The 20,541-nt window shown below is 43.8% G+C and overlaps 1 protein-coding gene across 3 annotated transcripts in view; it reads left to right on the forward strand.

Moving 5' to 3' along the window:
- The window catches only part of LOC146197748 (uncharacterized), a 77,375-nt gene that overhangs the window by 5,833 nt on the left and 51,001 nt on the right, over positions 1-20,541 (forward strand). For all 3 annotated transcript variants that reach the window (XR_014706227.1, XM_084599653.1, XM_084599654.1), the window contains exons 2-4: positions 1,284-1,440; positions 5,517-5,616; positions 16,680-16,776. Coding sequence is in view for 2 of the 3 variants with exons in the window: in XM_084599653.1 (XP_084455779.1) it covers positions 1,284-1,440; positions 5,517-5,616; positions 16,680-16,776 (354 nt within the window). In the remaining variant the exon portion in view is untranslated. The remainder of the gene's footprint in view (positions 1-1,283; positions 1,441-5,516; positions 5,617-16,679; positions 16,777-20,541) is intronic.

The raw sequence follows: 20,541 nt of genomic DNA on the forward strand, positions 1-20,541 counted from the left end.
ACTTGCTGGTAACAGACCTACTGAGCCAGGTAATGAATTTCACGTTCATTGGTACGAGGAAAAAAAAAGTTTTAAAGGTGTTGGTGCAAGCAAAGTAAGGTGCGAGCATAAGGTCATGATATCTTTAGCATTGGTTTGGTGTGAGTGAATTGGCAGTCACTGGAGAGACAATAACGCAAGGGGATGATGGAGTGCATAAATGTTATGATTCCATATGTCTGCAGTTGGCGAGTGTTGTTAGTTGCAGTGATCCAAGGACAGGAGTAGGGCGAATTGTCACAGTGATATTAATTTGGTAAGAAAACAGCACAAAAAAGACAACCTCAGGAGAGGACACGGTACAAAAGAATGCTTCTTTTGTGTCGTGTCCTCTCCTGTGGTTAGCATTTTTGCGCTGTTTTCTTACCAGGTATGATTAACTAACCAGCCCAGCACCACGTTTTATTGAAGTGATATATATGATAAATGAAACAAATTGATTTCCATTGAATGGCTTCAATCTTATTTATAGTATCTGCTGCTTCGTAGGCATTCCATACAGACATAGTGAAGTCATGGGTATGGCAGATTAGTGATTTGTTTGTTAGTAACTTAGTTCCTTTTGAAGCCTGAGTTAATGTTCGTCTAAGATATCGTAATTTTCTTTACATATGAAATCTATGTGTTCGGACCGTGATAAGTTCTCTGTGAAAATGAATTCCTAGTACCTATATTTTAACACCCTTTGAAAACAAACATCGTTAGAACAGTAAGGAAAAAGTGAAGGGGAGGAGCTGTTAGAAAATGTTATTACGACTGTTTTAGAAAAGTTAATATTCATCTGAAAACTTTCAAACCGAGTGCAAAAGCTGGTAGATTTACAAAGCGAGGGTGATCACCTGAAGTATGAATGATGCCATACAGTATGCAGTCATCAGCCTACATCTTCAGTACGCCAGAAGATACCGGGGCTATAAATAACTGAGCAGAACTGTAGCTAACAAACTCTGAATGCGCATGTAGAAAATTTGAAATCTTAGTAACTAGAATTCTTTAAAATGATGTTTAATTTGTACGTTAATTTAAAATGAATGATGAAGTCGAATGCTTTTAAAAAATCAATGAAAAGTGCGTCCAAGTGCCAGTATTGCTCCAAAGTTGTCTCCCCTGTGATAATGCGCCAGGGCGATGCAGTTATTCTTAAAATAAAATAAATTTAGTGTGGACACTTAGTAGCCCACCCTTTTAGTTGTTTCAATATTTTGCTTCTCGCAATATTGTGGATGTATGTTTATTTGTTCCAGGGGTACGCTGTCAGCTTGTTATTCAAGCAGCCTGGGGGGTGTTCTGCACGAAATGGGCCACACCTTCGGTCTTGGGCACACATGTGAAGGCATCATGGGTCATGGATTTCATGAAATCTCCCATGTCTACACAGTGTCTAACTATGATGCAGGAACTGTAAGTTCTCCCTTTCATTTATTTCTCTTCACATCATTACATTGGCTTTGTAGACTTAGTATCAAGCCACTGTTTATCGACGAGAGGAAAATGTTGATTAAATTTAGTTCCTGGGGAGTGTAGTGGAATAAAGTTAAGTGTGAGCACTTCTCATAACTCAGGTGTTGCTTTGGCTTGAGAAAACCTTTTACCTTCGTACCTGGTGTCGTGTTCAATGTTTTGCATCATAAAAGGGTATTGCAAACGTAACAATGAAAGCATTTTTTTGGTAAATGGTAGTGATAATGCCTCTTTACTTACATAAAGAGCTTCAAAGCATTGTGGTGCACCGAAGAATTGGCTGTCGGTAATGAAACAGCCTGTAGTGCTGCTGAGCCATTTTAATAGCAAGTAAACATTGATAAATCTAATGGTTTGCCAAAGGTTGGGATTTTTTTTTTTTTGCATAATTTCACCAGCTGTCATGTTGACTAATAAAGGAATGTTGTCAACAACTCGAAACAGTTGTCTATTGCTGTAATCACAAGCTTTTCTGTCATTCCAGAAATTTAATGAGCCAAATGTTCGAAATGATGCTTACTGATGTTTTAGGGTGCCTTCATTCTTTTCCTGTTTAATATTTGGTGCATTTTTAGGACAGGCAGGGAGTGGTTGCATCAAAAGAAAGACTGGCCTTGTGTCTCAAGACAGAAATGATGATGTATTTATATTTACTTCTTTATATATATAAAGAAACTCCTGAACTGTCAGCAGGTGCTTGAAACTGCCGTAAAATACCAAGTGAGTGCCGCCCCCTCCTGCTCGAGGGATAACTCGACCGAAATGTGGGGAGGCCCTTCCTCAGTTCCACACCAATATTAGGGTGACTGCTAAAGAAAATAGCAGCCACGATTAGTATGCTGTCCGATCTGCACTTTATTCTAGCAAAACCTATTTCTGAAGAATGTTTTGTTCGGATTTTTTATTCATAATCTATACTCTATAGAACCATCAAAGAATTCCTTATCCGACCAAAAAAACGATGTCCACGTAATAAAAAAATCTCTGAAGTTAATTAAATAAAAAACAAGGTTGCACAGCATTCGAATGCAGTGTCTGGCGATGCTGATCCCTTTGCCTCAACAAAGGTTGGAAATTTGTCCAAACAGCTCGTGACTGAAACAATCTTCCCACTCTGCCTGGTTCAGTTGGGTCTGGTAATGCGGACAGTTCTTTTCTCAACGAGGCTGTTGATTCTTTTTGCTAGAGTGCTCATATTAGAACTATGAGGGTCTGGCCTATGTTCGCGATGTTGTAGGGTGCTCATGGTGACTACTCCGAGAGCCAATTTCAGAACAATGGAATGCTCTCGTCTCATCTACGCAGTCATCAGCCTTTCTTCATCCCTCTATCTTTCACTGGTTGCTTTCTGCATGAAGACACCAAACTGCACCTTCCACCTCTTTAAATACATGCTGGAGGCCACAAAGTTTCCAAGTTTCAGATTGTGCGCTAACCTCAGTCTTTTCAGAAAGATCCTGTTGCGGACAGCATGTGCTGCACCTCTTTCGTGCACCAAAAATTGAGAAAGATTTGTGATTCACTTCTTCCCTGAACACAAGGACCCTGCTCCCTAATTTGCAGTGCAACTTAGATGTGCTGTTGCTGTGTTGCAGGAGGGCTTCATACTTCTTGCCCCGTTCTGACGGTAGTTTGGCGCGCCTTATTCCCATTCAGCCTGTGGCACTGGATAGCCTTTATTATGAAATGAAACATGGAGTCCAACCAAAATTTCTTCTATATTACAGAAACCCAACGTTTCAGAGCTGGCTGGGCTCTTTCAGAGGTGATACGAGGCTTGTCGCTTGATGCTGAGGAGTGGGAGGGCAGGAGTGGTTTCAGAAGAGTGCGGAAATGATGAGAATTGGAAGTGGCTTAAATCCTTATTTTCGAGTAACGGTGTTGGCATGTGCTGGTGAAGCTTGCTGGCGTCTTTTTTTCTTTCCTTTGTGAGTTGGGAAGCGTTGAGTGAAAGCCCTGTAGATACACACAAGGAAGATTGGCTCTCATGCAGGTGACATTGTTGGGAGTTGTCTGTATGTGCCAGGATTTGAGAAAGGTTTTTTCTGTAATTCATCTCGGCCACAAGTGCGGACGTTTCTTGAAAATTTAGTCGGCGGTCTAAGTCTTCAGAATGCTTGGCTATCATCTTGATAAGTTGTGTACATCATTCCTGTTTTGCTGAATCCTTTCTTCTAGGTTTTTAGTTTTGCCAATGTAGCTCACTTTGCAGTCTGCACAGAGACTTTTGCAAGGAATGCCTTGGGCTCTCGGTGATTGGTTTTTGGGAGTAGATAGGTGTTCGAGGACTTGTGTGCTACTCGGATGCCTTCATTTTTCAGTATGGTTTTGCTCGTGCCTTAGTCACCTGTAGCTTTACAGGGAGCTCTGTGAAGAGGGTCAAAGGAAACGAGGCACTCGTCAGCCTTGCGGCTCGCCTGGGATACGAGTTCAATGAAATGCTTTGCATGTTGTTAGATGGGAATCGGTGTTTCTCTTGTAATTGGAGCTATGAGCTTGTGCAAGTATTCCAACAGCAATCAATAAGGGAAAGATGGAAGTCGACAATCAGGTGTAGAGCAATCCCAGGCTTTTCGACTTTAGGCAGCCGCAAAAGGCTGGGGCCGATCCATTGATACATGATAACTGCAGGTAGAAGTTTCATTGGTTTGGAGGTTTTGGAAAACTTCTTTCATTGTTTTGTTTAACTTTGCTTGGGTACTTGTTGCCAGGTTCTAACGAAAAGCAACAACAGCACTACAAGTAACAACAAGAGAAAGACGCTAGCGACCTCCACCTGCACTTGCTGACATCGTGACTAAGCATAGGCTTTAAGCCATTCCCCTTCTCATACCTTTCGCACCCTTCTCAAGCCCACTCCTCCTTCCCCTTCTCGCCTCCTATACAAATAGCTGCAAGTAACAAGCCTTGTATTATCCCTGAAAAAGGAGCCGAGCGGGCTTCGAAATGGCGGGTTTCAAAATAAGAAGCTTTGGTTACAGACTGTTTGTTTCACTTATGGCAAATTCGAGTGGGAGAGCAGGCGCACTCGAAAGCACTTCGAAAGTGCTCTCCAATCACTGGCTTTTCCTCCGCCGAGAGCACCCAAGTGCACTCTCAGCTGGTCCGTCTAAAGCGAGTGTACAAGAAGTCACATGGCATAAAGCGTCATATTCACGCCATCTTTTTGTTTTGTTTTTTTTTTTTCTCTTTAGTTGGCGATGCTCAAAATGGTGGCTGCAAAGCCTCGGCGCTCGGCGAGCGGAAAGCAATGCTCAGGTGCTGTATGCATGTTTGAGAGTCGCTGCTGGCGTCGAAAGGGCCAAAGGAGGCAGATCGCCGCGCTGTGAGAACAAAGGCATGCAAAACAAGCGGTTCTACATGGAGCGTTGGCCTCTCCTCGGGTTGCAACTGCCGCCACTGTGGGCAGGCGGAGAATGCTGGGAAGAGAAGTGCGGTCACGTGGTCATGACGCGATGCTCTCGACATGCAGAGAGCGTTCCCGTGGGAGGACAGTTACACACTCGCTCAACGTGCTCCTGTACTGCTCAGCGTCTCTGCTCTCGTCCCCCCAACCGAATGCGCCATTAGTTATTGAACCCAACCAACAGGCAATACCGTCAAGATTTTTAGCTTGTGGTCTCTATTACGGTATATAAATATGTACCATGAACAAAAATGCAACTCTTCTCAACACTGATGAACAGTAAAATGCAAACGTAAGTATGCCAAGTGGGCGAGAACAACTCGTCCAGGTTGGTGTAGATCTCTGGCTATGCACAAAAACAGAAATTTTAGAAACTTTTTGGGGGGTGAAGGGCCAGTGATTGGATCGGCAGCAATAGCACATACTTGGTAGTGTATGGAAATGTGAACCTCACAAAAATAAGGGGTCTTGCACAAGAGGATTACATGTTATTTTACAGTAGTCAGAAAAATGTCCACTGATTTATTTAAAGTGCAGTGCATCACAGTGTTCATTACAGTTTTCTTTCTGGAATTCAAATAAGCAGAACCAGGATTTAACTTTTCTGCAGGTTTGGGACAGTCTCTCATCATCAGGGCAGTCTTCGGTAAATGTAGATTCTGCTTCTGCTGATAGTGCCGAGCCGAGAAGAATACGACTGACAACACTAAGTAAGTCTGTTGTGTCAGCACATAGCTGTCTCTTGAGTACTTTTCATCCTCAAGGACATAAAGATGCATGCCTGCCTCATTGCTTAAGATCAATGCAAGTAAGTTTATTATTAGCAAATAACGTATCATAGTCTTTGCCTGTCTGTTTAAGCATGCATGCTTGTATGCGGACAGGGCAGTCCAAGCCATATATCGCATATACATTTAAAAAAACAGTGCAGATCTCTACTTCACAAAACATTTCAAGGCATAGTAAGCAGTGGAAAGAAACTAAAACAGAAAAGTCATTGATACTCACAGCCAATAAAAAGTACTATATATATATATATATACATATATATATATATATATATATATATATATATATATATATATATATATATATATATATATATATATATATATATATATATATATATATATATATATATATATATACGAACACCTTCTGTACACATACTCAGTAAGAAACGGATTAATTGCTCAAGAAACATAACGCAACTCATACTGCATGCAAGCCACCTCTTGAGATGACAGAGACAGAGTGGCTGCGATTGAAGGATGCACATCCACCTGGTCCCTACAATCCCACAAGGCAGAAATCATGACAGCATACCACCCCTAACGCAGTTGTCTAAATTTGGAAATCCATAAAGAGCACGTGATTAGCAGAAGGAACGCATGCAATATGGAACACTTGCCTCATAAAAGCTTATCACACACAAAACCAAGCTGGGACTGCTTATTATGGAGTGATTTCATCCGCATATGTATTACATCCACATAACTGCAGCACGAAAAAAAAAGCTGAACACAGAGGGGAAAAAAAAAACGCGACACGAACAATCAATTGAAGTTATGTGGAAGCAAAGTAACCAACTTGCTCAAAAGCTCGTTTTATGAAAGCTTATTTATTACTTTCTCTAGTGTGCATGCTAGACTCATAGAATGGCTATAGGTCTGTAATTCAGACACTGCTGCTTGTCGCTGTCCTCATAAACTTGCCTTATCAGGGATACCTTCATTTGACACAGTATTTCTGATAGTAGGTACAATATAACAGCTTTAAGTTTATTATAATTGATGATTAAATATCTAGCCTCAATTCCATCATATCCTGGTGGCCTTGTTAGGGATAGCTTAGTTACAGCTTCCCTTACTTCTGTGTTTATAAGCTCAGTCATATATGCTGAATGAATACCTATTTGAAGGAAAAACAGTGTGCGCCTTCTGCATATGGATATCATGTCATCGAGAGATTCTGCTATATTGGCAAAATCATAGTTAAATTTATTGCTCAATCCTTGTAATTTTCTACCCGTAAAGTGATTAGAAATTATTTCATCAATACCCAATTTTTTCAGTTTACCATTTAAAGAGTTAACAATATTCCATGTTTTCCTTACATCTCTCTTAAATTTATTTAGTTGTTTTTAAAAATAGTGGTGCTCCGATGGCACGACCGCGCTGCAGCGAGAGAGCGGCCGCTTAATGTGACCGGAAGAGAGGGCCACCGGGCAGCACATGCTCTGGGGGCCATCCTCTCCGCCGATTCTGCTGGCGTGCCTATGGCGCAGCAGCACTGATAATTTTCCACTTCAGTCAGCACGAAAAGAGCATAACCTCAAGGCATTTCTATTTTCATTATTCATTTCTGAGCAGGGTTTACCGGAGAGGTGAGAACTAGGAGTAGGTTTCCTTGTCAATAAGTATATAGCTGGTAATATAGATGGATTCTATCGCATTAATGAGAGGGTGGCACGCATCGTAATTAGGCTTAATAAGCGATATAAACTGAAGGTTGTACAGGCCTACGCACTTACATGTAGTCATGATGACCAGGCAGTTGAAAGCTTCTATGAAGATGTAGAATCGGCAATGCAAAAAGTAAAGACTCAGTATACTGTACTAATGGGCGACTTCAATGCCAAGGTAGGGAAAAAGCAGGCGGGAGACCAGGTAATAGGGGACTATGGCATTGGCTCTAGGAATAGCAAGGGGGAGGTACTAGTTGAGTTTGCAGAGCGCAATAACTTAAGAATCATGAATACCTTCTTCAGCAAACAGAAAAACCGGAAATGGACATGGAAAAGTCCTAACGGGGAGACTAAAAATGAAATTGACCTCATACTGTGTTCAACCCGCCATTATGCAAGATGTAGAGGTAATCGGGAAAGTGCGATGCAGTGACCATATGATGGTGAGTCCCGAATTAGTCTAAATCTGAAGAAGGAGCGCAACAGATTAGTACGAAAGCAGTCCATCAACGAATTAGCGGTGAGGGGGAAGGCACAAGAGTTCAGGATCTCGCTACAGAATAGATATTCAGCTCTAACCGAGGATGGCGACATTACCCTAGAAGCAATAAACAATAATTTCAGAGATATCATTACTGAGTGCGCTGTAGAAGTAGACATAAGGATAGTTAGAGAGGATACCAGTAAGCTGTCTAAGGAGACGAAAGATCTGATTAAGAAATGCCAGAGTATGAAAGCTTCAAATCCAACAGACCAGATTGGCAGAGGTATCAAAGCTAATAATTAAGTGCAAAGTGGCCGATATAAGGAAGTATAACATGAAGAAAATTAAGCATGCTGTAAAGAACGGGGGAAGCCTAAAAGCGGTGAAGGAGAAATTGGTCATAGGTAAAAATCAGATGTATGCGTTAAGGGACAAGGCGGGCAACGTCATCACGAATATGGACAAGATAGTCAAAGCAGCCGAGGAGTTCTATACTGATCTCTACAATAGCCAAAGTAGTCAGGACTGTAATGAGATTGGCGGTAGGGAAGAACAGTCAGACGTTCCAGCAGTGACGAAGGACGAGGTTAAGAAAGCAATAGAAACTAGGAAAAGGGGAAAGCAGCTGGAGAGGATCAGATAACTATAGATTTGTTGAAGGACAGGGGGGGATATTGTGCTAGAAAAACTGGCCACCTTGTATACGCAGTGCTTGATGTCATCAAAGGTACCGGAACCATGGAAGAACGCAAACATTATTTTCATTCATAAGAAAGCGAACGCTAAGGACCTTAAAAATTACAGACCAATCAGCTTACTGTCTGTTAGGTATAAGGTATTTACTAAGGTAATTGCTAATAAAATCAGGACAGCCTTAGACTGCAATCAAGCAAAGGATCAAGCAGGTTTTCGGAAACGGTACTTTACTATCGATCATATCCATACCATCAACCAGATGATAGAAAAATTCTCGGAATAACCAACCCTTATACATAGCATTCATTGATTACGAAAAAGCATTTGACCCAATAGGAACCTCGGCGGGGATGCAGGCATTGCGAAATCGGGGGGTAGACAAGCCGTACGTGAAAGTTCTGGAAGATATATATAGTGGCTGCACAGCAGCCATAGTTCTGCTTAAAGAAAGTAACAAAATTTCCATAAAGAAAGGTGTTAGGCAAGGAGACATGATCTGCCCAGTACTATTTGCAGCTTGCTTATGAGGAGTATTCAGAGACTTCGAATGGGAGCACTTAGGGATAAGGGTAGATGGAGAATACCTCAGTAATCTGCGATTTGCTGATGACATTGCCTTGCTAAGCAACTCGGGGGATGAACTGCAAATAATGGTTGATGACCTAGACAGGAAAAGTAGAAAGGTAGAATTGAAAATCAATATGCAGAAGACTAAGGTAATGTTCAACAGCCTCGGAAAGGAACAGCAGTTTACGTTAGGTAGCGAAGCACTGGAAGTAGTAGGCGAATATGTCTACTTAGGACAGGTAGTAACCTCAGATCCGGACATGAAAAGGAAATAACAAAAAGAATAAGATTGGGATGGAGCGCATTTGGCAAGCACTCTCAGATTATGACTAGTAGCTTACCGATATCGCTCAAGAGGAAAGTTTACAACAGTTGCATCTTGCCTGTTACTTATGGGGCTGAAACGTGGAAGATGGTTCTACTTAAGTTGAGGACAACACAGAGGGCTATGGAGCGAAAAATTGTAGGGGTAACATTAAGAGATAGGAAACGTGCAGAGTGGGTTAGAGAAATAACTCGTCACTGACATTCTAGTGGAAATCAAGAAGAAGAAATGGGCATTGGCAGGGCTTGTAGTGCGAAGAGAGGATAATCGATGGTCGCTTAGGGTAACAAACCGGATTACAAGGGAAGGAAAGCGTAGCAGGGGGCGGCAGAAAGTTAGGTGGGCGGATGAGGTTAAGGGGACATGGGTCCTAGAGCTATTTTTTATATTTTTTTCCAAATTTAATAAAAATTCACAGCCTTACTGATATGCTGATTTCAAATATGCAATCCTTTTTCCTGTAGCCCACTTAGTTTGCAAGATAATACTAATTAACTTCCATTGTTTAAAGCCTAGATTCTGAAATAATGGATTGTTAAAAACTTGAAATTAAGGCATGGTTGGGTAGCCAGAAGTGTAAAGAGTGAAATGTTGGGAGCAGTTTCCTAAATTGTAATTAGCACTCATTTTGCAGCCTTATTAATTTCAGAATACAAAGTTTGTGTACCAAGTGGGAATAAACTCATCAAAATAAATAATTTTAGCTATTAAAAACAACAAATCTGCTTCCAACATTTAACACAGCATACATTCAGCTTCCCATTGCAGAAAGAATTTCGCTTGTGCCTTGGGTGTCGAGATATTGAGGCCGCAAAATTGCAAGTGGTCGACAATGCATGTTTTGAGAATAGAGCAAGAAAAGAAACGGGGGATTATTTAACAGAAGTTTACTGGTGCAATGAACACATTAACAATTTAAAATGGCTAGAAACCTTCAGGTATGTAGTCACTTTGCTTTGCAACGCCCGATTGTCGGCTCTTTCACTTTTATTTTTAGTTGCAGCGCATTCAGTTGTCACTTTTTCGGCTGTGCGAGTCACATGCAGGCAGCAACTTTTTTTTTTCCGCGTACGTCGTTTTGTCACGTTCTTGCATCAAGACCGCGTTGAAAAACGTTCATTGCAAGAAAAAAAAAGCCATTTGGAGCTGCTTGCTGCTTCCCCGTGCTCTGCGTGGCACAGGAAGCAAGCGCATTCACTAAATACTATGAACGTGATCCGATCGGCGCAAACGCGCGGTGAGCTCTATGACGATGACGTGTCCCCGCAGTTTACGCACTGGAGAATAAGTTTGATGGCGATTTCTTATTCACGATCACCTTTTTCAATGCAAATACCGCCGCCGTATGTTGTACACTTCGCCAGTGTTGGCAAACTGTTTACATCTGACGATCGTGAACTCCGCCTCGCCAAGCGGACTGTCCGCCGCGCTGCCGCCATCGTCACGAAAACAATCCAACTACCGCTTCGTTGCTGGAGTTGGCGCGAGTTCAAGCTTTTTCTGTTTTGAGCTTATCTTTCTGCCCATCTGGGGCCTGCGATATCACTGTGTCGCGGCGGGTGCGACCGCTGGCAGTAGCAACAGTCTCCCGTGTTGAGGAACACGCTAGGCCTACTTCAGGCCCGTACGCTCGATCATTCGGTGCGCAACTTTTGTCGGCCTGAGAGCACACAGCAGGGCATCACTTGAGATGATTATTCAACAATTTTTTTTCTCTTTTCCTAAAAATCTCGCCATGAATGCACCTCGTGGTTCGGAACCAAGCGTGACCGGCGTCACTTCTCCGCAGTCTCCCCGCGGCTCTGGCACCAGGATTGCCAGGTCCTCGATGAAGGAAAGCATCAAACATTTCTGAAAAATAGCCAAAAAAGTCGCCAACTGCGACAAACATATGATTTAGTAGCCAAAAAAGGCGCCAATGAAAGAAAAGGCAAGAATTATTGATTTTTTACATCGATAACTGTAATAAAGAATTTCTAGAGAGAAAACTATATGTTAGTATGTGTTAACCGAAGTTATCGCTATTCAGGTACATCGTAACTGAAAACACCCAGTATTCAGGGTGGCCACACGGAAAGCCGATGCTCATTACGGGTGATCGGAAGTATAAACACCTCCATTCCGGATGCTCACGAAGTAGGTGCCTTCTTGTATGTGCCCTTTACGGTCAATATGATTCAGGATTTGAGACCGACTGGCCTCGGACTGGGTTTTTCAAAACTTGAAGATCCCCAGGTGGTCGAAATTACTCCAGAGCCCTCCACTAAGGCACCCCTTTCTCTTTCCACTTTCACTCCCACCTTCCTTCCTTCCCTTACGGCGCGAGTCAGGTGTTCACAGAGCAAGTGTGACAGATACTGCGCCATTCCTTTCCTGTGAAACAGTTATTATTATTATTATTATTATTATTATTATTATTATTATTATTATTATTATTATTACTATTATTATTATTATTATTATTATATTACCTCCATGCATTGCGAAACGCTCAGCTAATCCGGCAGTAAACAGCTGTCGGGTACGTGATATGGCTTAGACAGTGCGGAGGATGAGGAAGAAGGGGCGCGTTGCAAAGCTCAGCTCTTCATTTCTTAGCCTCGGGAAGGAGATCAGTCAGGAAGTGTTTATGTATAGAAAAGGAAAAAGTTCTTTATTTTTATGTTGTACGAAACCAGAGTACAGAAAAAGGTGTTGTTACATACTTTTGTGTAAATATTTGTTAAGATGACTAGCTCAACCTGCTCACGGAAATGACTAGAAAAAAAGTTGACTAGGTACAGTAACACGAGGTACATTGTAAAACACACAGACAAGGTAAATCGAATGCAGACACCAAGTCAGCATTATCACAACTCAGGTGCAGATGCTGTTGTTAAATTTTTCATAATATAGTGTGACACTTCAAACGTCGATCTGGTGACGCCCTTTAGGTGCAATCTAAACATTATCTTCGGGACCGCAACAAGCAGTTCATTAGACATTGTTTCGTAAGTCACTCTTGATCAGTGTCACAGCAGAAAACACGCGCTCTGCCTCTGCATTAGACAAGGGTAGGATGAGAAGCTTCATAACACCTTCTGTAATGTCTTTCATTGGATTCTGGCCCGATGGGTCCCGATACTCGTGAACCGTGCTCCAGAACTCGATGGCAGGCATGTCAGCATTTACACTCTCAACCTGCTGCAGGTACCTGACTTGCTCCTCAATCCGGTACTCTGGGCTAAAGAATCGATCGTGTGGGAAAGTTTTCAGTCCCTGCAAAGCATGCGGACCTAGAACAGACTGAGGACTGATAACTCTCAATTTCCGCAGCAGCGACGAAGAGTTCAGGAGGCGCTTCTGCAAGTCGGACGAGCAAGCTTTAATGAAAGAAAAGCATCGCCTTTTCAAGGCCTGTTGTTCGTCAGTGCTGAGGTTCATTCCATGGACGTGATGTAGAAAACTGCTACCTAAATCAGAGTCGTCCAGGCACAGGTAAATGGATTCGTGGTTTGCTAGATCCAGGTGACAAAGGCTATAGTCGTCAGGCTCACGTAGAACAGACGGCTTGAGGATCCTGGACAGAAGCCGCTTGAAAAGTCTATGCAGCTCTTTGAAGATTCCTAGTGGATCAACGTCTTCCCCTTGAAATAGCTTGTTTACTCTCCTCAAATTGGCAAGGACAGGTTCCAGAAACAGAAAGTATGCATAGTTCCTCTCATCAACGTACATTTCCTTAAGAAGGCGAACACTGTAGTATTTTTCTGAAACACTTAGGAAGTGTGCCTTAAGAGGGCCGTACTGTGACAGAATGCGCCCAATGCAATCTGCTATCGCCAAACGCCTTGTGCCTGAAGGCGAAAGGATTTTTAGGGGCTCAGCCCTCTCTTGGGCTGCACTGCTCTCACAGTAGAGACTCTTGTATGCGCTTTGCCTCGTGCTGCTGTGAGCAAAGTAGTTGTGGGTCTCCTTGACCATGAATTCGAGGCTTGCTAGCATTGCCTCCATTGCCTTTGATGCGACTAGACCTAGAGAATGGCATGCACACTTTACAAGTGTCATCGATGGGTTTTCGTCGTTTAGTCACCTCCACAAAGAATTGTTGCGGCCACACATCACATTTGTCTCGGCTGTTCGATTTGGCTGTTTTTCTTCTGTAAGCCAAGGAAAAACACCTCTGCTACACAAAAAAATTTCATTTTATAATTGATTTGCATGCACTGAAGCATTGGAAAAATTTATAAATTACCGCCATTTGTTTTTTTTTTTTTTATTTTGTTTGTTCTTCAGCGGCATTTTAATAAGGAAAACCACGGGAGTTGAGATGAATTGGAGGCTATGCTTAAAAATGAAATTCTGTATCTGCGCTTTTCGTGTTCACGGTCGATGCTGGCAAGCTAGATATTGTCACGTAGTGGTGACAAGGCCGTTGACACCAAAAGAAGACACAGGCTTGATGGTACTGAAATGAACTCTTTATTGGGCTGACTTGCACCCGCAAAAGAACTAAGCAACTCAGCGGCGGCGATAGCAACAAACGTGCTCGTCGATCGTCGAACAAAGAATGCCCGTCGCACTCAACGCTCAATTTAAAGGCTGCTCAGAACAATCTAGATAATGTCGCAAACTGCTATCAGCACAAGCTGGAACATTGTAGAAAGACACACGAGTGGCCGGAATCTTCGGGACAGATCTCGGTGCTACAACGAAACTGATAAAGGTGTGACTCGCGACATCGAGCATTAACAAGCAAAGAATACGGAACTGATACGCGATCCAGAATTAGAGTGATAAGGCCGTGTGCCGGCGGCTGTTAAAAAACAACAAATACAGTTTTGAAGGTTTCGCGGCAATATCATATGTGAACACTTCAACACGTCTGCCCCTGAAGTATCACCTACTTCAGAATCCAAGGCCGCGGCCGCCTCGCCGGGGTTCTTCAGTAGTTTAAACTTGATCTCCCGAATACTTTGCCGTGTCGAGCTGTTACATAGTGAACAACACGCAAGTTTCTCGATCGGCGCCCTGGAGAATCCAGATCAACAGTTATGCGCACACTGCATGCTACATTCAGTGACACCCCACTGATCTCGCAAACATTTATGACGTGACAGAAAAGTCCATGCGTGCATGCATGTGATTAAAAGCCAGTCTATACTCAGAACTGGCCGTCACGTCATCAGGCTCCTCACATGGCAGTGGCCCCTTAATCGTTATATGTCGTCGCCTTTATGGCAGTGCTGGCATGATGGGCACAGCCTCACATCATGATTATTTTCCTTGAAACGGTTTCTGACACATGTATAAAAGGCACAATCAGAAAAAGGGTCCGAAACGCACCTAAGAAAGGGACCGCCCACGATCGTTCTATCGATTAACATTAGCAGTTGTGCCGTAAATAACATGACAAAGCTGACGTTACAGTATTTTCCAAAGCAGCTCGCAAACAGCAGCGTTGCATCCGCCTTTCAATAGTTTAGAACAATTCTTCCTAGTACAATTTGTACCCCCTTTTGTAACGAAGTACAAAACAATGACATTGTCGCTGGCTCATCCTACATCGTCAGGCAGAATTTGCACCAAAAAGAACGCAAAGCGCACACACCACGCGTGCACTGCAGGTTTCAAGCACGTGTTTCATGCACTGACCTGACGTGTATGCGGCAGGGCGCGCCATCTAGCAGAAGCATCACCAGACGCCTTCAACGCTCCCCATAGGCGCCGCTTGGCAGTAATCACACTTCAGTATTCTAGCCACTGTACTGCTACTATTTAAACACACTTCAATCTGTTAACACACTATAGGGCGGCCAGTAATAATGCACTCATGTTTTTCAATACTTTACTCAGGCTGGAGTACAAGTACGCGCATCCATGATCATTTCTACATTCCGCAAATATGAACAAATTGTGGGCATCAGATGGTAAATAATAATCTACCAGTTTTTTGAACGCACCAGGTCATCCATAACATTTCTTAAGTGCATTTCTTACAGTGCTATTTTCAAAAAAGTTTGGTATTGATGTGTATGTATGTGCACACTGATCTATCTTGTTTTCTTATTGTGCTGATTACTGTGCACTGTACGTGAAAATGCTGACTTTCTTCGTTGCTGTCAAAATACTTTTGTGCCGAAGATGATCAAGTTTTGTACAGGGGCACAGACCCTCTGTCAAGCCTTTCAACTGGCTGCGCTCCTGGTAGAGTTAGTTATGATTAATACTTTAGTTCTTGCGTAGTGGAAATTTGGAGCGCTGTGCCTCTATTTCAATGCTGCCATTTGCACCAGAGGTCTTTGACTTTTTCTGTAAGCCTTGCTTTTTTTTGTTCCGGGCTTTGTTCTTTGCACTTGAGGAGCTTAGGCTCTAATAATTATGCTGAATATAAATAGTGAAATTTATCTTCCGGTCCTGTTCCAGCCTTGCACAGTGGTGTGAGCGTTTCCCCAACACAGACATACATACCAGTGATCAGTAAACTGTGGCTGTCAGTCTGCACTTTGCATTGTCTGCTTCTTTCTGCTTTGTCTTTGTGCAGCTCATCATATTGGACAGCATATCAACTAGTCTGTATCAGCGCTGTTCTACTCTCGTGTTTGAAAAACAGCATAAAAGCATGCAATGTGATGCACAACACATATATTACAACTCGGCACATATTGGCACTGGTTCCAGATAAGAAAAAGTGAGGACTGTAAAGGATTGCTTCATGTTTATTCACTGTCCACATGCCAAATGTACTTCCTGGTGTTCCAATATGTAAAAGCGATTCATAATTCTGAACAAATTTCATCACTATTTGATTGCTGTTAAAATACTGAGAACACTCTTACGGTTAGGCCCTGAATAGGTGACTGAAGTAACTAGTGCTCTTTCCTATCGTCAGCACCAATGCTGACAATAGGAGGTAGGAGCAGGCAGACGCATTATACATAACATCTGTTAAGTCTACTGTGCCTTTTGGGTGTACGGTACCACGGTTAGTATGTGAATTTGTATTGGACCTTAAGCTGTTATTTTTCTGGCATCTCTCTCACTGGGTCTTTGCAGAAACCTTATAGAGGGCATTTGGGGAAAATTTTACCCTCTGACACTTTTATTTAATTGGAGGTAAATAAGGGTCGTGGTTTTCAATTTTTGATGTAGATGTAGCTTTCTGGTAAAGGTTTGCTATCTGCGTGCTTGTCCTGAAACTGTCGATGGTTACTGTCAAAGCATTTCTTTTGCTTCCTTCATTGGTTTGTTTTCTCAGGGCTAAAAGGACAGCCTGGTTGCACGGCAGGGCAGAAACATCACGTATCTGGAGCCAGGTGGTCACGTTCCTGTGCTGTCATCTTGAGCTGTCACCCGTAAGAACTACTTCCTCATTGCCATTCTTGAAAAACAAAGTAAGCATAGACATTGTCCAGCTCAGCCCTTGGGTATGCTGAGCATGGAATGTTTCAAGTCAAGAGTTTGAAGGAAGCCTGTCTGGTCAGGATGGAACATGATAAAAATAAGACACCAACCAAAATAAAGGAAAGGGAGATGTTTCTTTTATTTGGTACCATTTATTTTTTGTCATGAAATGTTTGTTAGCCACAATCTGCAGGTCTTTAGAGTCTAATTTTTTGTGCTAAAATTAAGAAGCATTTTTAGCCCATTGGTGCTTCACTTAAAGAGGGTAGGAAACGGCTAGGAAGGTCACTTATAAACGTTTTCAATGTGTAGAACAAATGCTTCCGAGCATTCGTCCGAAGCAAACCTCCTCGGAAAAACTGCAGCGATTTATTAATTTTTTAAAACACCGTTTTTTGAAATTCGCAGGCTGCACCATTTCCGCTTGGCGGCGAAATTTGTAACTATTCTGCCGTGATTACCTACACCATAAGTGCCGCGAGTGACAGGCCACGACAGGCTGCCATTGGCTGCAACCGCGACGGCCACTACGTCACGGACACGGTAGCTGCGAAAGTCGAGTGCTGCATGCATGCACTGCATGCGTGAACACGAGCTTGGCGCTTCGGTTCGCGATGTTAACCGAAAAGGTGGTGGCGTCCGACTGAATGTGCGCGTCGGTGCAGGAGTGCGAAAAGGGCACCAGCTGGTTTGATTCAACGCTGTAACGATTAAATAGGCAGCATCAACCTTCGTGTACCGACCGACGGCGCAGCAGCGTACTGTAGTCCTGTGTCCCGTCTCATCTTTGCCGCATCGACCATTTGTGTGGCGTGTTGATAATTAAATGGAACGTGTGTCAAAAAAGATCTGCCCTCAGCTTCATCGCGAAAGTACACAAATTCGCACCGCTTAAGTGCAGCGCCGGATGCCGTCAGGTTACCGCAGAGATGCCGTCCGCGGGCACTCCGGTCGTGCACTGTTCCCTGCTCATCGTTAGGCCTTCTTTCTTTTGCATCAAAGCCACGGCGGACGGCATTTTGGAATCACCCGCTCCGCTGCGTCTCTAGCATAGCCGCTCGCGTGCTCCTGTGTAGCTGCGGAAATCGGTGACAACATGCGCTGCCGAACTGCATGTACCGAGCTGCTTTGCTGATGTTTTGCGCCGTCGATTCTGGCTTGGCCGATGCGTCACGTTACGCATTGGCACTTTTTAAACGATGTGCATCCGACTGAAAGTGTGCGTCGGTGCAGAAGTGCGAAAAGAGCATGAGCTGGTCCGATTCAACACCGTACCGATTAAAAAGGCAGCATCAACCTTTGTGTACCGACTGATGGTGCAGCAGCGTACTGTAGTCCCGTCTCGTCTTTGCAGCATCGACCATTTTTGCGGCGTGTTGATAATTAAATGAAACATGCATCAAAAAAGGTCTGCCCTTAGCTTCATCGTGAAAGTATACAAATTCACACCGCTTAAGTGCAGCACCGAATGCCGCCATAGTTACCGCAGAGATGCCGTCCGCGGGCGCTGCGGCCGACGGCACTCCGATTGTGCGCTGCTCCCTGGTCGTCGCTAGGCCTTGTTTATTTGCGTTGAAGCCATGGCGGACGGCATTTTGGAATCGCCCGCTTCGCTGCGTCTCTAGCGTAGCGGCTCGCATGCTCCTGTGTGCAATTCTTACATGTACCTGCTAAAATCAGTGACATCCTAGCTGCGCTGACGAACTGAATGTGCCGAGCTGCTTTGCTGATGTTTTGCGCTGTCGATTCTGGCTCGGACGATGCGTACACATTGGCACTTCCTAAATGATGTGCGAAAGGACTTAAAAAAAAAAAAAAACACTACACTATCCTTTTTGTTAATCTCAATTCTTAAGATTCACGGACGAATAATTCGTGCTCACCTGTCATATCTGATATCCAAACTCTGTAGCAATCATCAGTCCGTGTTCTCGTCGGTGATACGCTTATACATTCCATTATGCACAAGAGATGCCTCTCGCCAACCATAATGAAAGCGCTCCTTGCACGCTCGATCGTCTGCCAGCATCCATGCAGAGTCTATGCTATCGCGTCAACTCCGCGAGGGGTCACCAGCCGCCGTTGGTCAAACCGCAGAAGATGGTACCAAAGCTATTGACATCGGAGACTGACCCCGGCAGCGCGAGAGAAGAAAGGGGTCTTGTAGAAAGCCGTGCTCAGCAGGAGTGCACGCTAATTTGCGCTGAATGGGACAGGGATATGAAGGAAAGTGCTCCTCCGCGGCGGCCGCTGGTGTGTGTGGACAGCAGCCTGCCCACCTGCAGGTATGCGCTCCCTATGGAGGAAGGAAAAAACTGAGGAGAAGCCGTGACATCACTTTTCGCGACGCCGGCCCGCGAGCGGAAAATGCTGGGGCGCCACCTACACATGGGGCTGCTTTTCTCCTCGCACTCCTCTGTGTGCACTTCCCCGTCTGAGCGCTTCTCCGCGCCATCCGACGTCGACAGCCATGCTGCCCCATAGCAACGGTGATGCTGTTGCTATTTGCCCCATATCTAGGCTAAAAAAAGCATGTGACTTCCGGCACGTTTTTCGCAATGCATCTGGAATACATGGGGTCTCTCCTCAGTTTTTTCCTTCTTCCATGGCGCTCCCGAACAACTCGTTCGGGCTGCTGTCTCACACAATAGACCGATCCCACCGAGCGATCTGCACATGCGCTGGTTTTCCGGAAGTTTCTCTGCCGCCATGTTAGTTGCAGTCAGCTGGTCAGCGCACGCGCATGCCACTGCACTCCTGGAATCGCCTCTTCACACGAACTTATCGCACATTTCTCAGATTTCCCCGCCGTTAAAAATTCGTCGTCATTATTTTAGAAAATTGCACTGAATGTTACATACAAGGCAAATGTTCGAACCGTCCTTTTGTTCTTTTAGCCATGGTATATGCACTTCGTATGGTAGAAAAGCCGACAGCATAGTCGGCACCGCATGTCGCAAATAATCGGGGGCTGAGTGAAAATATCATATGGCAATTTGTGGTTCCAGTGATTGACAACTGATCGATGTGTGATAGGCGATGGCGAGTTAAAGAAATATTGTAATAACTGGTTATTTGACAAATTAAAGAAATGAGGAATGAACAAATTATTGAAAATGGGGCTTTCAAATGTGTCGAAATTATCTGAATTAAAAGCCAATGCTTTATGATGCTCATTAAGAAAATATAAAGTATGTAATTTATAACCTAATTCAAGTAATTGAAAAATGAAAAATTGGAAAAAGGGGGTTCAGAGCCGTCAAATGCTCAGAATAGTGGCTGCCTGACAGTAAAACTTTATTGAGAGATAAGGGAAGGTGATACCCTCAGAATGAAAAGGCAATGCTTGATTATTGTAATTAATATATTGTCAGGCATGCGAACAGAAAAGAGCAAGGAAGTGCAAAAAGAGGCTCTCCGGAGTAGAAGTGGAAGAAGAGGAAGCTCACTATATCTTGGTTAGCACATCAGGCTAAGGAGCAGAACCACTTTGTAAATAAACCTTAACAGTGTGGTGGAAGGTGCTGAAAGATCACGACGGATTCCTCTCTACCTCGTTCGAGCCGACGACTCACTGGGCTCCCCCCTTTGACACCCACAATGATTCAAGACGGCAATGCACGGCAGCCAGGTCCAGCGGCACCCGCATGGCAGCATTACCGTGAGCCGCAGACCTTTTCTGGCAAGGCTGGCGAAGACGTGGACGACTGGCTCAC

The sequence above is a fragment of the Amblyomma maculatum genome, chromosome 3 (genome assembly GCF_055883805.1).
Source record: "Amblyomma maculatum isolate TAMU_Amacu chromosome 3, ASM5588380v1, whole genome shotgun sequence".
NCBI classification, from domain to species: domain Eukaryota; kingdom Metazoa; phylum Arthropoda; class Arachnida; order Ixodida; family Ixodidae; genus Amblyomma; species Amblyomma maculatum.